General features: G+C 41.2%; 1 protein-coding gene across 3 annotated transcripts in view; it reads left to right on the plus strand.

Moving 5' to 3' along the window:
- Window positions 1–18,060, plus strand: part of SUCO (SUN domain containing ossification factor) — a 484,388-nt gene that overhangs the window by 40,243 nt on the left and 426,085 nt on the right. For all 3 annotated transcript variants that reach the window (XM_053693235.1, XM_053693236.1, XM_053693237.1), the window contains exons 2-3: window positions 15,889–15,994; window positions 17,325–17,435. In XM_053693235.1, the coding sequence (XP_053549210.1) occupies window positions 15,889–15,994; window positions 17,325–17,435 (217 nt within the window). The remainder of the gene's footprint in view (window positions 1–15,888; window positions 15,995–17,324; window positions 17,436–18,060) is intronic.

Below are 18,060 nucleotides of genomic sequence, written 5' to 3' on the forward strand. Positions count from 1 at the left end.
CAATGTCCCTTTAAACTAAAATTGTACCACTCTACTATTAAAGGGACTCTAAACCCAACATTTTTCATTCATGATTCACATAGAGAATACAAATTTAAACAATATTACAATTTACTTTTATTATTTATTTTGCTTCATTTTTTAGATATCCTTAGTTAAAGAAAATGCAATCCACATGGGTGAGCCAATCACATAAGTCTTCTATGTGCAGGAACCAATCAGCAGCTACTGAGCCTATCTAGATATGCATTTCAGCAAAGAATATCTAGAAAATAAAACAAATTATATAATAGAAGTAAATTAGAAAGTTGTTTAAAATTGTATGCTCTTTTTAAATCATGAAAGAAACATTTTGGGTTTCATGTCCCTTTAAGAATCATTTGGGGTTAGTGTTATTAGCAGGTATGTTACAGCTGTTGCTTATTACGATTTTTTTTTTTTTTTATGCTTTAAAAGCATAGGACATTGGGTAGTGTTCCAGATCTGTGCTAGTAGCATTTTTCTTCATTGAAGTAGTTGTTCTCTGGGTGATAATGCATTTTTATTGCAGCTGAGCACCATCATTGCCAAGGGAAGTGTGCGCTTCACATATATTTTGTAGATTCTTTCTCTTGTGCCTCAGGGATAGAAGCCGTATAATAGACTGAAGAGGGTTTTGTATCCTTTGTACCTCAAGGCTGATGGCAATAAAGTTTATACACGCACATTTGTTCCCTGTAGGCACTAATATTCTGCTCCATTTATACAGAAAAGTAAATGCAAAAGTAATATGTAATTTATCACTGTATACAAAATGAATACAAAGGGGTCCATTTACCAAGGACCAGACAGACAGGGGCAAACATCTCTGCCCCTGGGCACCCAGCTTAGTGGCTAGCAGGCAGCAATACGCTTTGCCTCATGTGCAACGCTGTCACCAGGGGCTGTCAATCTCCCCAGTCTGAGAAGTCTGGGGGGGATTGAGGAATAATTCAAATAACTGTCAGGGGAATCCAGCACCTCTCACCAGACTTTGGGGCATGGAAAAGAGGGGATTAGCCAGATCCCAACATCATGATTACATTTCAAAAGGATTTCCAGCCTCCAAGTAGTAAGTAAAAATCCTTTTCACTTTTATACAGGGTCCATAATAGAGCAACAACGTTTCAAACCAGCAATTGTTTCTTAGTCATGTTGGCGAAGTGGGTTAAGGAGCAGCAACCTGAACACTGCTTCTTAAAGTGAAAGTCAATCCTAACGTTTTACAAACGCTAGGATTGACTTATGAAACCAATAAAGGGGACTTTCATTCATGAAGTATAAGATACATCATGTAGAAAGCTCCTTTTATTTGATTCAATAGATCACCGTTTTTAGCTGCTACAGCAACCCACAGCTAAAAAATTTTTTTCCTAAGAGGTGACGTTATCACCTCTTAGCCAATAGCTGTGCGGTAAATCTGGCTTGGCGCCCATGGGAGCCGAATTTACCGCACGGCTATTGGCTAAGAGGTGAAAATGTCACCTCTTAGCCAAAATTTTTTTTAGCCGTGAACTGCTGAACCAGGTAAAAACGGTGATTGATTGAATCAAATAAAGGAGCTTTCTACATGAAGTATCTTGTACTTCATGAATGAAAGTCCCCTTTATTTGTTTCAAAAGTCAATCCTAGCGTTTGTACAACAATAGGATTGACTTTCACTTTAACTCTCAGCTGCAGGCTTGCTTATGTTATCCTGCAGCCGAAATTGCTCTAAAGCTGCTATCACAGCTTCTTAAATGGAGCCCAAAATGTCTGCAAAGTTAGGATTGTTGTTCAGTCCCTGGAAAAGTATATAGGATGTTTTGTCTTTTCTCCTTTACTTATGCCAATCAATGACTAATCTAAATTAGCTCCTGCACATATCAAGCAATGATTATAGCATAAATTAGGTCTAGTTTCAGAATATACTCCAGGCTCTTTAGGGGCAGTGAAGTATCTATAGTTTTCAGATTTAAATTTTTGGAAAAGCAGGAAAAATTAGTAATTGTGCTACATCACAAAATTGTATTGTTGTGTCCCCCATTGATTTGTCCATAATTTTATCATTTTATGGTGAATCCTTATTTGAGTTCATTTTCAAGTTTCAGACTAAGGGCACTCTTGTAGTGACATACTCGTACCTCCTTGTCTTGAGCTGCACATGTGATGCTGTTCAGAGGCTGCACACAGATTTATTAGGGTCTGATAATCACAAAATCTTTGGGGCTGTTTTTTTTAGCATTATGTTGTAATATGTGATCATGCTAAAGTAAAAGCCAATCTAGTTGGCTTATATGGTCCCTAAAAGTTTATTTACTTTACTAGAGATGGCCAGGATGATTTTTGTTAATATATAATAATATGTATATATAAATAAATTATGTTTTTTTGTTTTGCTTGTTTCTGAACAAATTTTAAGTGTGTGTTGTGAAGCAAGGTTTCTCTACTTTTCTATGCTCCCGCATTATTGAGATTTCACATGCAGCTGCTTGTTCTACCCTTGTGCACATCTTCGTGTATTCTATTCTTGCATACAGAGAGAGAAGCGCACTCTCAGGAATGAACACCTGCTCAATGACTTGTTAGCTTGTTCTATGGTGATTTACCACATAGTTGCAGCTTCTTTTAGCTCAATAATACTTTTCACAGTGAAGAACTTTCCTGAAGTATATCAGGTGTGAAAAACACAATTGAGCTAAAAGAAGCTACTCCCACCGGGCCATAGAACAAGTCACTGAGCTGTTGTTTGTTCCTGGCAGAGTGCTTCTCTTTCTGTTTGTCATTCTATTCCTACTCACACCCCTAAGCTCTCTCCCATCCTCCCATACTTATTTGCATGTGCTCTTCCCACCCTAAGAAAAGGAATGCATTATGTTTTTTAAGTCGGTATACCAAACTTGTAGCGTATTGAATGTTTGTGTGCTTTGGTAGCTATGGGGTTAAGAAGCATACACATAGATATTTGTGTTCAAGAGACTTGGGATATTCTTGTGCTTGCAGATATGGAAGGATAGGGAATATATACATTTCTTCTGTTATGTGTGATCAGTCCACGGGTCATCATTACTTCTGGGATATAACTCCTCCCCAACAGGAAATGCAAGAGGATTCACCCAGCAGAGCTGCATATAGCTCCTCCCCTCTACGTCAGTCCCAGTCATTCTCTTGCACCCAACGACTAGATAGGATGTGTGAGAGGACTATGGTGATTATACTTAGTTTTTATGACTTCAATCAAGAGTTTGTTATTTTACAATAGCACCGGAGCGTGTTGTTACTTCTCTGGCAGAGTTTGAGGAAGAATCTGCCAGAGTTTTTTTACTATGATTTTAACCGGAGTTGTTAAGATCATATTGCTGTTCTCGGCCATCTGAGGGAGGTAAAGGCTTCAGATCAGGGGACAGCGGGCAGATGAATCTGCATTGAGGTATGTAGCAGTTTTTATTTTCTGAATGGAATTGATGAGAAAATCCTGCCATACCGTTAAAATGACATGTATGTATACACTTCAGTATTCTGGGGATGGTATTTCACCGGAACTACTCTGTTAAAGGTCACTAATACTTTTATTAACTATTTATCATGTAAACATTTTTGCTGGAATGTAGAATCGTTTACATTGCTGAGGTACTGTGTGAATAAATCTTTGGGCATTATTTTCCACTTGGCAGCTTTTTTTTTTTTTTGCTTTATTTGTGACAGTTTCGTTTCTCTTCACTGCTGTGTGGGAGAGGGAGGGGCCGTTTTTGGCGCTCTTTGCTACGCATCAAAAAATTCCAGTCAGTTACTTTTATATTTCCTGCATGATCCGGTTCATCTCTGACAGATCTCAGGGGTCTTCAAACTTCTTTGAAGGGAGGTAATTTCTCTCAGCAGAGCTGTGAGAATTCTTATAGTGACTGTGACTAAAAACGTTGCTTTGTATTTTTTATGTCAAATTTAATTATTGTTATTTTACTAATGGGAAACAAACCTTTGCTAAAAGTTGTGTTGTTTTAAAGTTTGATGCTATAACTGTTTTTCAGTTCATTATTTCAACTGTCATTTAATCGTTTAGTACCCCTTTGAGGCACAGTACGTTTTTGCTAAAAAAGATTATAACCAAGTTGTAAGTTTTTTTGCTAGTGTGTTAAACATGTCTGACTCAGAGGAAGATATCTGTGTCATTTGTTCCAATGCCAAGGTGGAGCCCAATAGAAATTTATGTACTAACTGTATTGATGCTACTTTAAATAAAAGTCAATCTGTACAATGTGAACAAATTTCACCAAACAGCGAGGGGAGAGTTATGCCGACTAACTCGCCTCACGCGGCAGTACCTGCATCTCCCGCCCGGGAGGTGCGTGATATTATGGCGCCTAGTACATCTGGGCGGCCATTACAGATAACATTGCAAGATATGGCTACTGTTATGACTGAAGTTTTGTCTAAATTACCAGAACTAAGAGGCAAGCGTGATCACTCTGGGGTGAGAACAGAGTGCGCTGACAATGCTAGGGCCATGTCTGATACTGCGTCACAGCTCGCAGAGCATGAGGACGGAGAGCTTCATTCTGTGGGTGACGGTTCTGATCCAAACAGATTGGACTCAGATATTTCAAATTTTAAATTTAAATTGGAGAACCTCCGCGTATTACTAGGGGAGGTCTTAGCAGCTCTCAACGATTGTAACACCGTTGCAATACCAGAGAAACTGTGCAGGTTGGATAAATACTTTGCGGTACCGGCGAGTACTGAAGTTTTTCCTATACCTAAGAGACTAACTGAAATTGTTACTAAGGAGTGGGATAGACCCGGTGTGCCGTTCTCACCCCCTCCAATATTTAGAAAGATGTTTCCAATAGACGCCACCACTCGGGACTTATGGCAAACGGTCCCCAAGGTGGAGGGAGCAGTTTCTACTTTAGCTAAGCGTACCACTATCCCGGTGGAGGATAGCTGTGCTTTCTCAGATCCAATGGATAAAAAATTAGAGGGTTACCTTAAGAAAATGTTTGTTCAACAAGGTTTTATATTGCAACCCCTTGCATGTATCGCGCCGATTACGGCTGCGGCAGCATTTTGGATTGAGTCGCTGGAAGAGAACCTTAGTTCATCTACGCTAGACGACATTACGGACAGGCTTAGAGTCCTTAAACTAGCTAATTCTTTCATTTCGGAGGCCGTAGTACATTTAACCAAACTTACGGCTAAGAACTCAGGATTCGCCATACAGGCACGTAGGGCGCTGTGGCTAAAATCCTGGTCAGCAGATGTTACTTCTAAGTCCAAATTACTTAATATACCTTTCAAGGGGCAGTCTTTATTTGGGCCCGGTTTGAAAGAAATTATCGCTGACATTACAGGAGGTAAGGGCCACGCCCTACCCCAAGACAAAGCCAAAGCTAAGGCTAGACAGTCTAATTTTCGTCCCTTTCGGAATTTCAAAACAGGAGCAGCATCAACCTCCACTGCACCAAAACAGGAAGGAGCTGTTGCTCGTTACAGGCAAGGCTGGAAGCCTAACCAGGCCTGGAACAAGAGCAAGCAGGCCAGGAAACCTGCTGCTGCCCCAAAGACAGCATGAACCGAGAGCCCCCGATCCGGGACCGGATCTAGTGGGGGGCAGACTCTCTCTCTTCGCCCAGGCCTGGGCAAGAGATGTTCAGGATCCCTGGGCACTAGAGATCATATCTCAGGGATACCTTCTAGACTTCAAATTATCTCCCCCAAGAGGGAGATTTCATCTGTCAAGGTTGTCAACCAACCAGATAAAGAAAGAAGCGTTTCTACGCTGCGTACAAGATCTGTTATTAATGGGAGTGATCCATCCGGTTCCGCGGTCGGAACAAGGACAAGGGTTCTACTCAAACCTGTTTGTGGTTCCCAAAAAAGAGGGAACTTTCAGGCCAATCTTAGATTTAAAGATTCTAAACAAATTCCTAAGAGTTCCATCGTTCAAAATGGAAACTATTCGGACAATTTTACCCATGATCCAAGAGGGTCAGTACATGACCACTGTGGATTTAAAGGATGCTTACCTTCACATTCCGATCCACAAAGATCATCACCGGTACCTAAGGTTTGCCTTCTTAGACAGGCACTACCAGTTTGTAGCTCTTCCATTCGGATTGGCTACGGCTCCAAGAATCTTCACAAAGGTTCTGGGTGCCCTTCTGGCGGTACTAAGACCGCGAGGGATTTCGGTAGCTCCGTACCTAGACGACATTCTAATACAAGCTTCAAGTTTTCAAACGGCCAAATCTCATACAGAGTTAGTTCTGGCATTTCTAAGGTCGCATGGATGGAAAGTGAACGAAAAGAAGAGTTCTCTCTTTCCTCTCACAAGAGTTCCATTCTTGGGGACTCTTATAGATTCGGTAGAAATGAAGATTTACCTGACAGAAGACAGGTTAACAAAGCTTCAAAATGCATGCCGTGTCCTTCATTCCATTCAACACCCGTCAGTAGCTCAATGCATGGAGGTGATCGGCTTAATGGTAGCGGCAATGGACATAGTACCTTTTGCACGCCTACACCTCAGACCGCTGCAATTATGCATGCTAAGTCAGTGGAATGGGGATTACTCAGATTTGTCCCCTACTCTGAATCTAAATCAAGAGACCAGAAATTCTCTTCTATGGTGGCTTTATCGGCCACACCTGTCCAGGGGGATGCCATTCAGCAGACCAGACTGGACAATTGTAACAACAGACGCCAGCCTACTAGGTTGGGGCGCTGTCTGGAATTCTCTGAAGGCTCAGGGACTATGGAATCAGGAGGAGAGTCTCCTGCCAATAAACATTCTGGAATTGAGAGCAGTTCTCAATGCCCTTCTGGCTTGGCCCCAGTTAACAACTCGGGGGTTCATCAGGTTTCAGTCGGACAACATCACGACTGTAGCTTACATCAACCATCAGGGAGGGACAAGAAGTTCCCTAGCAATGATGGAAGTATCAAAGATAATTCGCTGGGCAGAGTCCCACTCTTGCCACCTGTCAGCAATCCACATCCCGGGAGTGGAGAACTGGGAGGCGGATTTCTTGAGTCGCCAGACTTTTCATCCGGGGGAGTGGGAACTTCATCCGGAGGTCTTTGCCCAAATACTTCGACGTTGGGGCAAACCGGAGATAGATCTCATGGCGTCTCGCCAGAACGCCAAACTTCCTCGATACGGGTCCAGATCCAGGGATCCGGAAGCGGTTCTGATAGATGCTTTGACAGCACCTTGGAACTTCGGGATGGCTTATGTGTTTCCACCCTTCCCGCTGCTTCCTCGATTGATTGCCAAAATCAAACAGGAGAGAGCATCAGTGATTCTAATAGCGCCTGCATGGCCACGCAGGACTTGGTATGCAGATCTAGTGGACATGTCATCCTGTCCGCCTTGGTCTCTACCTCTAAGACAGGACCTTCTGATACAGGGTCCATTCAAACATCAAAATCTAACTTCTCTGAAGCTGACTGCTTGGAAATTGAACGCTTGATTTTATCAAAACGTGGTTTTTCTGAGTCGGTTATTGATACCCTGATTCAGGCTAGGAAGCCTGTTACCAGAAGGATTTACCATAAAATATGGCGGAAATACCTATACTGGTGCGAATCCAAAGGTTACTCCTGGAGTAAGGTTAGGATCGCTAGGATATTGTCTTTTCTACAAGAAGGTTTAGAAAAGGGTTTATCAGCTAGCTCATTAAAGGGACAGATTTCAGCTCTGTCCATCTTGTTACACAGACGTCTGTCAGAAAATCCAGACGTCCAGGCTTTTTGTCAGGCTTTAGCTAGGATCAAGCCTGTGTTTAAGGCTGTTGCTCCGCCATGGAGTTTAAACTTAGTTCTTAACGTTTTACAGGGTGTTCCGTTTGAACCCCTTCATTCCATTGATATAAAATTGTTATCTTGGAAAGTTCTGTTTTTAATGGCTATTTCCTCGGCTCGAAGAGTCTCTGAGTTATCAGCCTTACATTGTGATTCCCCTTATCTGATTTTTCACTCAGACAAGGTAGTTCTGCGTACTAAACCTGGGTTCTTACCTAAGGTAGTCACTAACAGGAACATCAATCAAGAGATTGTTGTTCCATCCCTGTGTCCAAATCCTTCTTCAAAGAAGGAACGTCTTCTACACAATCTGGATGTAGTTCGTGCCCTCAAGTTCTACTTGCAGGCAACTAAAGATTTTCGCCAAACTTCTTCCCTGTTTGTCGTTTATTCTGGACAGAGGAGAGGTCTAAAAGCTTCTGCTACCTCTCTCTCTTTTTGGCTTCGTAGCATAATACGTTTAGCCTATGAGACTGCTGGACAGCAGCCTCCTGAAAGAATTACAGCTCACTCCACTAGAGCTGTGGCTTCCACTTGGGCCTTTAAGAATGAGGCCTCTGTTGAACAGATTTGCAAGGCTGCAACTTGGTCTTCGCTTCATACTTTTTCCAAATTTTACAAATTTGACACTTTTGCTTCTTCGGAGGCTATTTTTGGGAGAAAGGTTCTTCAGGCAGTGGTTCCTTCTGTATAATGAGCCTGCCTATCCCTCCCGTCATCCGTGTACTTTTGCTTTGGTATTGGTATCCCAGAAGTAATGATGACCCGTGGACTGATCACACATAACAGAAGAAAACATAATTTATGCTTACCTGATAAATTCCTTTCTTCTGTTGTGTGATCAGTCCACGGCCCTCCCTGTTTTTAAGGCAGGTAAATATTTTTTAAATTATACTCCAGTCACCACTTCACCCTTGGTTACTCCTTTCTCGTTGTTTCTTGGTCGAATGACTGGGACTGACGTAGAGGGGAGGAGCTATATGCAGCTCTGCTGGGTGAATCCTCTTGCATTTCCTGTTGGGGAGGAGTTATATCCCAGAAGTAATGATGACCCGTGGACTGATCACACAACAGAAGAAAGGAATTTATCAGGTAAGCATAAATTATGTTTTTATGGCAATACATTGGATCGGATAGTTTTACTGATAACTAAAAGATGTATTTTTTATTTATGCCACGAAAATACCATGCTTAGGCAGGCTTATGACTTATTACAGGTTTGTAAAGATGCTAGCCATGAGACTGAGAAAATGCATCCAGCTACAATGATTTATTGTTATGGTAGTGCACTGACTGTATTCTTGCCTGTAGTATGTGGAATTAGATGCTGTCAATAACACCCCAATTTATCTAATTTAGAGTGCCCTGTTTGGATAATAAGCAACCGCAAAGCCAGTGAGAATGAAACCCAGTTAGGTGCCACAAGTCTTATCTTCAACACAAGCTCCATGTCATTGTGAAACAATACCCCAGCAAATGGTGTTTTATTGAAACTGCAAGTTAAGAATGATTTAATTTACAAGAGTAACCAAGTCCACTGCTTATTTATTTGAAAAAAAAAAAAAAAAAAAATCAGCCCTTTTTAATAAAGAGAGAAGTTGTAGGGGCTTGCATAACTCAATAAATCAGGGATTTACAAATGAATAGAACACTGAAGAGCCAATCATACTTTTTTAAGGAGCAATGGGTTTTAAATATAGATCAGTTCTTCCACTGTGAAGCAGTATATACGTTTCTCCAACATTGGTGTGTCCGGTCCACGGCGTCATCCATTACTTGTGGGATATTCTCCTCCCCCACAGGGAAAGGCAAGGAGAGCACACAGCAAGAGCTGTCCATATAGTCCCTCCCAGGCTCCGCCCCCCAGTCATTCTCCTTGCCGCTCTGAACAAGTAGCATCTCCTCGGGGATGGTGAGGAGTTTGTGGTGTTTAGTTGTAGTTTTTTATTCTTCTATCAAGAGTTTGTTATTTTAAAATAGTGCTGGTATGTACTATTTACTCTGAAACAGAAAGAGATGAAGAGTTCTGTTTAAAAGAGGATTATGATTTTAGCAGACAGTAACTAAAATCAGTTGCTGTTCCCACACAGGACTGTTGAGATGAGATAACTTCAGTTGGGGGGAACAGTTTGCAGACTTGTCTGCTCAAGGTATGACTAGCCATTTTCTAACAAGACTGTGTAATGCTGGAAGGCTGTCATTTTCCCTCATGGGGATTGGTAAGCCATTTTCTTAGTCTCAAACAGAATAAAGGGCTTATTATGGGCTATACACTGGTAGACACTCTTAAGGGCTAAATTGATTGCTTTATTTAAGTATTATATGCAGTTTGAAGTTGAATTTCACACTTTTATAACATTGGGGAACGTTTTTTAGCACCAGGCACTTGTTAAGACACCTTCCCAGTCAGGAAGGGCCTTTCTCTGTAGTAGGCAGAGCCTCATTTTCACGCCATTACTGTGCAGTTACTTTTGAGTACAGTACATGCAGCTGCATGTGTGTGGGTCTGGAATCCACTAAAAACGTTCCTAGAAGGCTTCATTTGATATCATATACCCCCCTGGGATTGGTGAAGTCGCAGCAAAGGCTGTAGCTGGGACTGTAAGGGGGTTAAAATTAAAAACGGCTCCGGTTTCCACATTTTAAGGGTTAACAGCTTGAAAATTGGGGTGCAATACTTTGAATGCATTAAGACACTGTGGTGAAAATTTGGTAAAGATTGGATAATTCCTTCATAGTTTTTCACATATTCAGTAATAAAGTGTGCCCTGTTTAACATTTAAAGAGACAGTAACGGTTTTGTTTTAAAACGGTTTTTGTGCTTTATTAACCAGTTTAAGCCAGTTTAACATGTCTGTACCTTCAGATAGATCATGTTCTGTATGTATGGTAGCCAATGTGGTTCCCCCTTCAAATATGTGTGATAATTGTGCCATAGCGTCCAAACAGAGTAAGGACAGTACTGTCACAAATTGTAAAATTGCCCAGGATGATTCCTCAGATGAAGGAAGAAGACATAGTTCTACATCATCTCCTTCTGTGTCTATACCAGTTATGCCCGCGCAGGCGACCCCTAGTACTTCTAGCGCGCCAATGCTTGTTACTATGCAGCAATTGACGGCAGTAATGGATAACTCCATAGCTAATAGTTTATCCAAAATGCCAGCATTTCAGAGAAAGCGCGATTGCTCTGTTTTAAACACTGTAGAGCAGGAGGGCGCTGATGATAATTTTTCTGTCATACCCTCACACCAATCTGAAGTGGCAGTGAGGGAGGGTTTGTCAGATGGGGAAATTTCTGATACAGGTAGAATTTCTCAGCAGGCAGAACCTGATGTTGTGACATTTAAATCAAAATTAGAGCATCTCTTCGCATTACTTAAGGAGGTGCTATCTACTCTGGATGATTGTGACAATCTGGTCAACCCAGAAAAATTGTGCAAGATGGACAAGTTCCTTGAGGTCCCGGTGCACCCTGATGCTTTTCCGATACCTAAACGGGTGGCGGACATAGTGAATAAGGAGTGGGAGAAGCCAGGCATACCTTTTGTCCCTCCTCCTATATTTAAGAAATTGTTCCCTATGGTCGACCCCAGGAAGGACACATGGCAAACAGTCCCTAAGGTCGAGGGGGCGGTTTCTACTCTAGCCAAGCGCACGACCATTCCTATTGAGGACAATTGTGCTTTCAAAGATCCTATGGATAAAAAATTGGAGGGTTTGCTTAAAAAGATTTTTGTACAGCAAGGTTACCTCCTTTAACCTATTTCGTGCATTATTCCTGTCACTACAGCGGCGTGGATCTGGTTCGAGGAACTGGAAAAGTCGCTCAGTAGGGAGACTCCGTATGAGGAAGTCATGGACAGAATTCACGCACTTAAGTTAGCTAATTCCTTTATTTTAGACACCGCTTTGCAGTTAGCGAGGTTAGCGGCGAAAAATTCAGGGTTTACAATTGGGGCGCGTAGAGCGCTCTGGCTAAAGTCTTGGTCGGCGGATGTATCTTCCAAGACAAAATTGCTTAATACCCCTTTCAAAGGTAAGACCCTTTTTGGGCCAGAATTGAAAGAGATTATTTCAGACATCACTGAGGGAAAGGGCCATGCCCTCCCACAAGATAAACCTTTCAAGGCTAAGAATAAGTCCAATTTTCGTTCCATTCGCAATTTCAGGAACGGACTGGCTTCCAACTCGGCAGCCTCTAGACAAGAGGGTAACGCTTCCCAGACTAAACCAGCTTGGAAATCAATGCAAGGCTAGAACAAGGGTAAACAGGCCAAGAAGCCTGCTGCTGCTACCAAAACAGCATGAAGGGGTAGCCCCCGATCCGGGACCGGATCTAGTAGGGGGCAGACTCTCTCTCTTTGCTCAGGCTTAGGCAAGAGATGTTCAGGATCCCTGGACACTAGAAATAGTCTCTCAGGGTTTTCTTCTGGAGTTCAAGGAACTACCCTCAAGGGGAAGGTTCCACATGTCTAACTTATCTTCAAACCAAATAAAGAGACAGGCATTCTTACATTGTGTAGAAGACCTGTTAAAGATGGGAGTGATACACCCAGTTCCAACTGTGGAACAAGGTCGGGGGTTTTACTCAAATCTGTTTGTAGTTCCAAAAAAAGAGGGAATTTTCAGACCAATTCTGGATTTAAAAATTCTAAACAAATTTCTCAGAGTTCCATCGTTCAAATGGAAACCATTCGAACAATTTTATCTACAATCCAGGAGGGTCAATTTATGACTACCGTGGATTTAAAGGATGCGTATCTACATATTCCTATCCACAAAGATCATCCAAGGATTTTCTCAAAGGTGCTAGGGTCCCTTCTAGAGGTTCTAAGACCAAGGGGTATTGCAGTGGCACCTTATCTGGACGACATTCTAATCCAAACGTCGTCTCTTTCCAAAGCAAAGGCTCATACAGACATTGTTCTAGCCTTTCTCATATCTCACGGGTGGAAGGTGAACGTAGAAAAGAGTTCCCTGTCTCCGTCGACAAGAGTTCCCTTCTTGGGAACGATAATAGATTCTTTAAAAATGAAGATCTTCCTGACAAAAGTCAGAAAGTCAAAGCTTGTCAAGTTCTTCACTCTATTCTGCAGCCTTCCATAGCTCAGTGCATGGTAGTAGTAGGGTTGATGGTTGCAGCAATGGACATAGTTCCTTTTGCTCAAATTCATCTAAGACCATTACAACTGTGCATGCTGAAGCAGTGGAATGGGGACTATACAGACTTGTCTCCAAAGATTCAAGATGACCAGAGACTCACTCTGTTGGTGGTTGTCACAGGATCACCTGTCTCAGGGAATGAGTTTCCGCAGACCAGAGTGGGTCATTGTCACGACCGACGCCAGTCTATTAGGCTGGGGTGCGGTCTGGGATTCCCTGAAAGCTCAGGGTCTATGGTCTCGGGAAGAGTCTCTTCTCCCGATAAACATCCTAGAACTGAGAGCGATATTCAATGCTCTCCGGGCTTGGCCTCAACTAGCGAAGGCCGGATTCATAAGATTCCAGTCAGACAACATGACGACTGTAGCTTACATCAACCATCAGGGAGGAACAAAGAGTTCCTTGGCGATGAGAGAGGTATCCAAGATCATCAAATGGGCGGAGGATCACTCCTGCCATCTATCTGCAATTCACATCCCAGGAGTAGACAACTGGGAGGCGGATTATCTGAGTCGTCAGACTTTCCATCCGGGGGAGTGGGAACTCCACCCGGAGGTTTTTGCCAAGTTGACTCAATTATGGGACATTCCAGACATGGATCTTATGGCGTCTCGTCAGAACTTGCTATGGGTCCAGATCCAGGGATCCCAAGGCGACTCTAGTGGATGCATTAGTGACGCCTTGGTCGTTTAACCTAGCTTATGCATTTCCACCGTTCCCTCTCCTTCCCAGGCTTGTAGCCAGGATCAAACAGGAGAAGGCCTCAGTGATTCTGATAGCTCCTGCGTGGCCACGCAGGACTTGGTATGCAGACCTGGTGAATATGTCATCGGCTCCACCATGGAAGCTACCTTTGAGACAGGATCTTCTAGTGCAAGGTCCATTCGAACATCCAAATCTAGTTTCTCTCCAGCTGACTGCTTGGAAATTGAACGCTTGATTTTATCCAAGCGCGGGTTTTCAGATTCAGTGATAGATACTCTGGTCCAAGCCAGAAAACCTGTGACTAGAAGGATTTACCATAAAATATGGAAAGGATATATCTGTTGGTGTGAATCCAAGGGATTCTCATGGATTAATATTCCCAGGATCCTCTCCTTTCTAACAAGAAGGTTTGGATAAGGGATTGTCAGCGAGTTCTCTAAAAGGACAGAGATCTGCTTTATCTGTCTTGTTACACAGACGACTGGCAGCTGTGCCAGATGTACAAGTTTTTGTACAGGCTTTGGTCAGAATCAAACCTGTTTACAGACCTTTGACTCCTCCCTGGAGTCTAAATTTAGTTTTTTCAGTTCTTCAAGGGGTTCCATTTGAACCCTTACATTCCATAGATATCAAGTTACTATCTTGGAAAGTTCTGTTTTTGGTTGCTATTTCTCCTGCTAGAAGAGTTTCTGAACTATCTGCTTTGCAGTGTGATCCACCCTATCTGGTGTTCCATTCAGATAAGGTTGTTTTGTGTACCAAGCCTGGTTTTCTTCCAAAAGTTGTTTCCAACAAGAATATTAACCAGGAAATAGTTGTCCCTTCTTTGTGTCCGAATCCAGTTTCAAAGAAGGAACATTTGTTACACCATTTAGATGTAGTCCGTGCTTTAAAGTTCTATTTAGAAGCAACAAAGGACTTCAGACAAAACTTCTTTTTTGTTTGTCGTTTATTCTGGTAAGAGGAGAGGACAAAAAGCTACTGCTACCTCTCTTTCTTTCTGGCTGAAAAGCATTATCCGATTGGCTTATGAGACTGCCGGACGGCAGCCTCCTAAACGAATCACAGCTCACTCTACTAGGGCTGTGGCTTCCACATGGGCCTTCAAGAACGAGGCTTCTGTTGATCAGATATGTGAGGCAGCAACTTGGTCTTCTCTGCACTCTTTTGCCAAATTCTACAAATTTGATACTTTTTGCTTCTTCGGAGGCTATTTTTGGGAGAAAGGTTTTGCAAGCCGTGGTGCCTTCTGTTTAGGTAACCTGATTTGCTCCCTCCCTTCATCCGTGTCCTAAAGCTTTGGTATTGGTTCCCACAAGTAATGGATGACGCCGTGGACCGGATACACCAATGTTGGAGAAAACAGAATTTATGCTTACCTGATAAATTACTTTCTCCAACGGTGTGTCCGGTCCACGGCCCGCCCTGTTTTTTTAATCAGGTTTGAAAAATTTCTCTCTCTATACACTACAGTCACCACGGCACCCTATAGTTTCTCCTTTTTTTCTCCTAACCGTCGGTCGAATGACTGGGGGGGCGGAGCCTGGGAGGGACTATATGGACAGCTCTTGCTGTGTGCTCTCCTTGCCTTTCCCTGTGGGGGAGGAGAATATCCCACAAGTAATGGATGACGCCGTGGACCGGACACACCGTTGGAGAAAGTAATTTATCAGGTAAGCATAAATTCTGTTTTTTGATTTGACAGGTTATTTTAATCAGCAAAAAAATCAGCTCCCACGCAGTTGCACAACCCATCCAATCAAAATGAATCATACAGGTTTAATTTTGACTTTCCTGTCCTTTTTTAAATTTTAAAACTATTTTTTTAACTTCAAGCAATGCTGTGTTTCTGTATGAACTTCCTCCGATTTAATGGAAATGTATGTATGTTTGTGTGTGTGTGCAAAGTTTGAATTCTTATCAGTTATTCAAGACTGTTTTTATATAACAAAATGTAAACGTGTTAGTCCTTGTAGCTAAAACATTTAATGCAATTCAACAATTACACATGCTAAATATTGTTTTTAATGAAAAAATGTAAAGTACAAACATTTCAAATTTGAATTGACACTAACTAGCAAGCACACTTGATTCTGCCATCTACTACAGCTGTATAGGTGGAAGGGGCAGGGAAAAGCTGATTTAATAAGCATATGAATGTCTTTTGTATTATATTTTAAGTATATTGCTTTAAAATATGTTTATAATTTATTTTGCTAGGTTTCCATATTGGTATGTGTTATGCAATGAGGAAAACTTCTCTCTCAAGTCACAGGCTGCACAGAATGATGGCTTAATCCCTGCAGATGAGACCACAAGTAGGAAGGTAACTATATGATGAGTATTTACACACCTTTCTTTGTCACAGTCTGAACTGAGGTTGTCACAGAACTGAGGGTGAGAAGTTGACCAATTGCTGCTGGTGTTTCTCTTTACACATAATAATTTAATGCTTTAGTGAGTAAACGTAATGTTGTCAACTTGTTTTACAGCATTTACAAACAGCATTAATGTATAATCTGTAGATTACCTAATGCCATTGAGGTATTACAGACCTTTTAGTATATTAATCATTGATATACATATCATTTGACTGTAACTGTTTCATGTCTGTACTTATGTTTGAGAACAATATTAAAATATATCATAGTGAACTAGCTTCTTTAGAATAACAGGATTTTGGTTTTTTTCCCCACTAGAGGTATCCTTCAATTTTCAATAAAGCTAATTTTGAGCTATTTTTTTGCTCATTCTGTAAAAATTGTTTGTTGATTTTCATGTTAGGTATACTTGTTATCTCTTCAGATATACAGTTTTGGTGACCTTTACACTGTATCAAATGTGAGAGAGGTCACCCTGACCAAAGATTTTGTGATCTGGCAGTGTGTTGACCTGCAAAATGTAGATGACCTTTCATTCATCTATTACAATATTGTTTTTGTAAGGTTTAAAATCTGCGTGTGAATCCAAACGTATGAAATTGTGTGTGACATGACTTTTTTTTTTCTGTAACAGTCATGAAAAAATAATGTAAGCCTGTAAATGGCCTGAGGCTGTTCTCAAGCTTTTAGACTTTGGGCATTTATAGTGTGACTAGCTGTATGATTGTCTTCTGGGTTGTGGGTACCTTTACTGCACAACTATCCTCCAATGTACGAATTAGTAATATATGGAATAGCTGTACATAGAAATAGAAACTTTCTGCGCTAAGATCCCCTCATAGATGTGATTAAAATAAACTAAAAAGTAAATAATGTGAATAGATAATAAATAATAAAACAATATTATATACAAGTAAACCAGTGACAAGTTGCTCCTAAAAATGGCGTAGATGTAATACCGTTAGTAAAGTCCGTTGTATGGTAAAACCATAAAAGTCTAAAAGTTCAATGGTGGAAAACAGCAGGTGAATAAAACAGAGCAGTGTCTCTCACCGTGAACAATTGTCCCATCCTGTAGGATGATGATAGGTTTCAGAGGTGGATCCATTCTCTGTATGAATCTCCAAGGCTCTTAGTTGAAACATTCAAAGATAACATTCTCCATTTTCCTAGATATGATACGTCTGATTTGATTATTTCTATTTTTTTCCTTGTATGAGATAGATATATAGATATATATATGTGTTGTTTTTTGTTCTTTTTCTAATGTGACAGGAGGAAATTGAGCAGCAGGCAGTCCATGAAAAAGAGGAATCTTCAGATACTACGTCATTGGGGCAAGTAGTGGAAGATGCAGTCTTTGAAGAATGCACACATGAAGAAAAGGTTATTATGGATTTACTTGTAGTTATATTCCAGAAAAATGTGTTGGAGAATAATTGTACCCCCCCCCTCCCCCACTACAATTTTTAAAGCATATAAATATGGGTCTTTGCAAAGATAGAGATGGATTTGAAGCATACATTATGACATCTGGGTTAGTCTAAACTAGTAAACTGAGAAACATGAATCAGATATGAGCTAAGTATAGTTTTTAGGTGGTAGAAAGCTTCCTTAGGTTGACGAGAAAGGGGACTTGTAGTCACTCCCAAAATCATTCCTTGCACTCCTGAACTATAAAGAATCTTTCTCTTAATGTCCATGTTTTTTTCTACAGTAAAGCAGAAAATATATATTGCTTAGTAAATTTTTTAGAATGTATTGCTGCTTGTGCAAGTAGGATGTAAACTCACTAGATTTAGCTTAATAAAAAGGAGCTATATCAAGCTCATTGAATGTGAGATCAGTTCAGGGGTTCTGTAAGTCCTTCCAATACTATGCAGCTATACAGTTCAGTCAAAATATGTATAAACGTTCATAAGGTAGTTCCTTGAGCATGTTTCTGTTAACACTGATATCTCCTAACACATTTTAAAGGGTTAAAAAATTTTTATCACACAGGTCTAATTTA

Source organism: Bombina bombina, chromosome 10, assembly GCF_027579735.1.
Source record: "Bombina bombina isolate aBomBom1 chromosome 10, aBomBom1.pri, whole genome shotgun sequence".
Classification (NCBI taxonomy): Eukaryota; Metazoa; Chordata; class Amphibia; order Anura; family Bombinatoridae; genus Bombina; species Bombina bombina.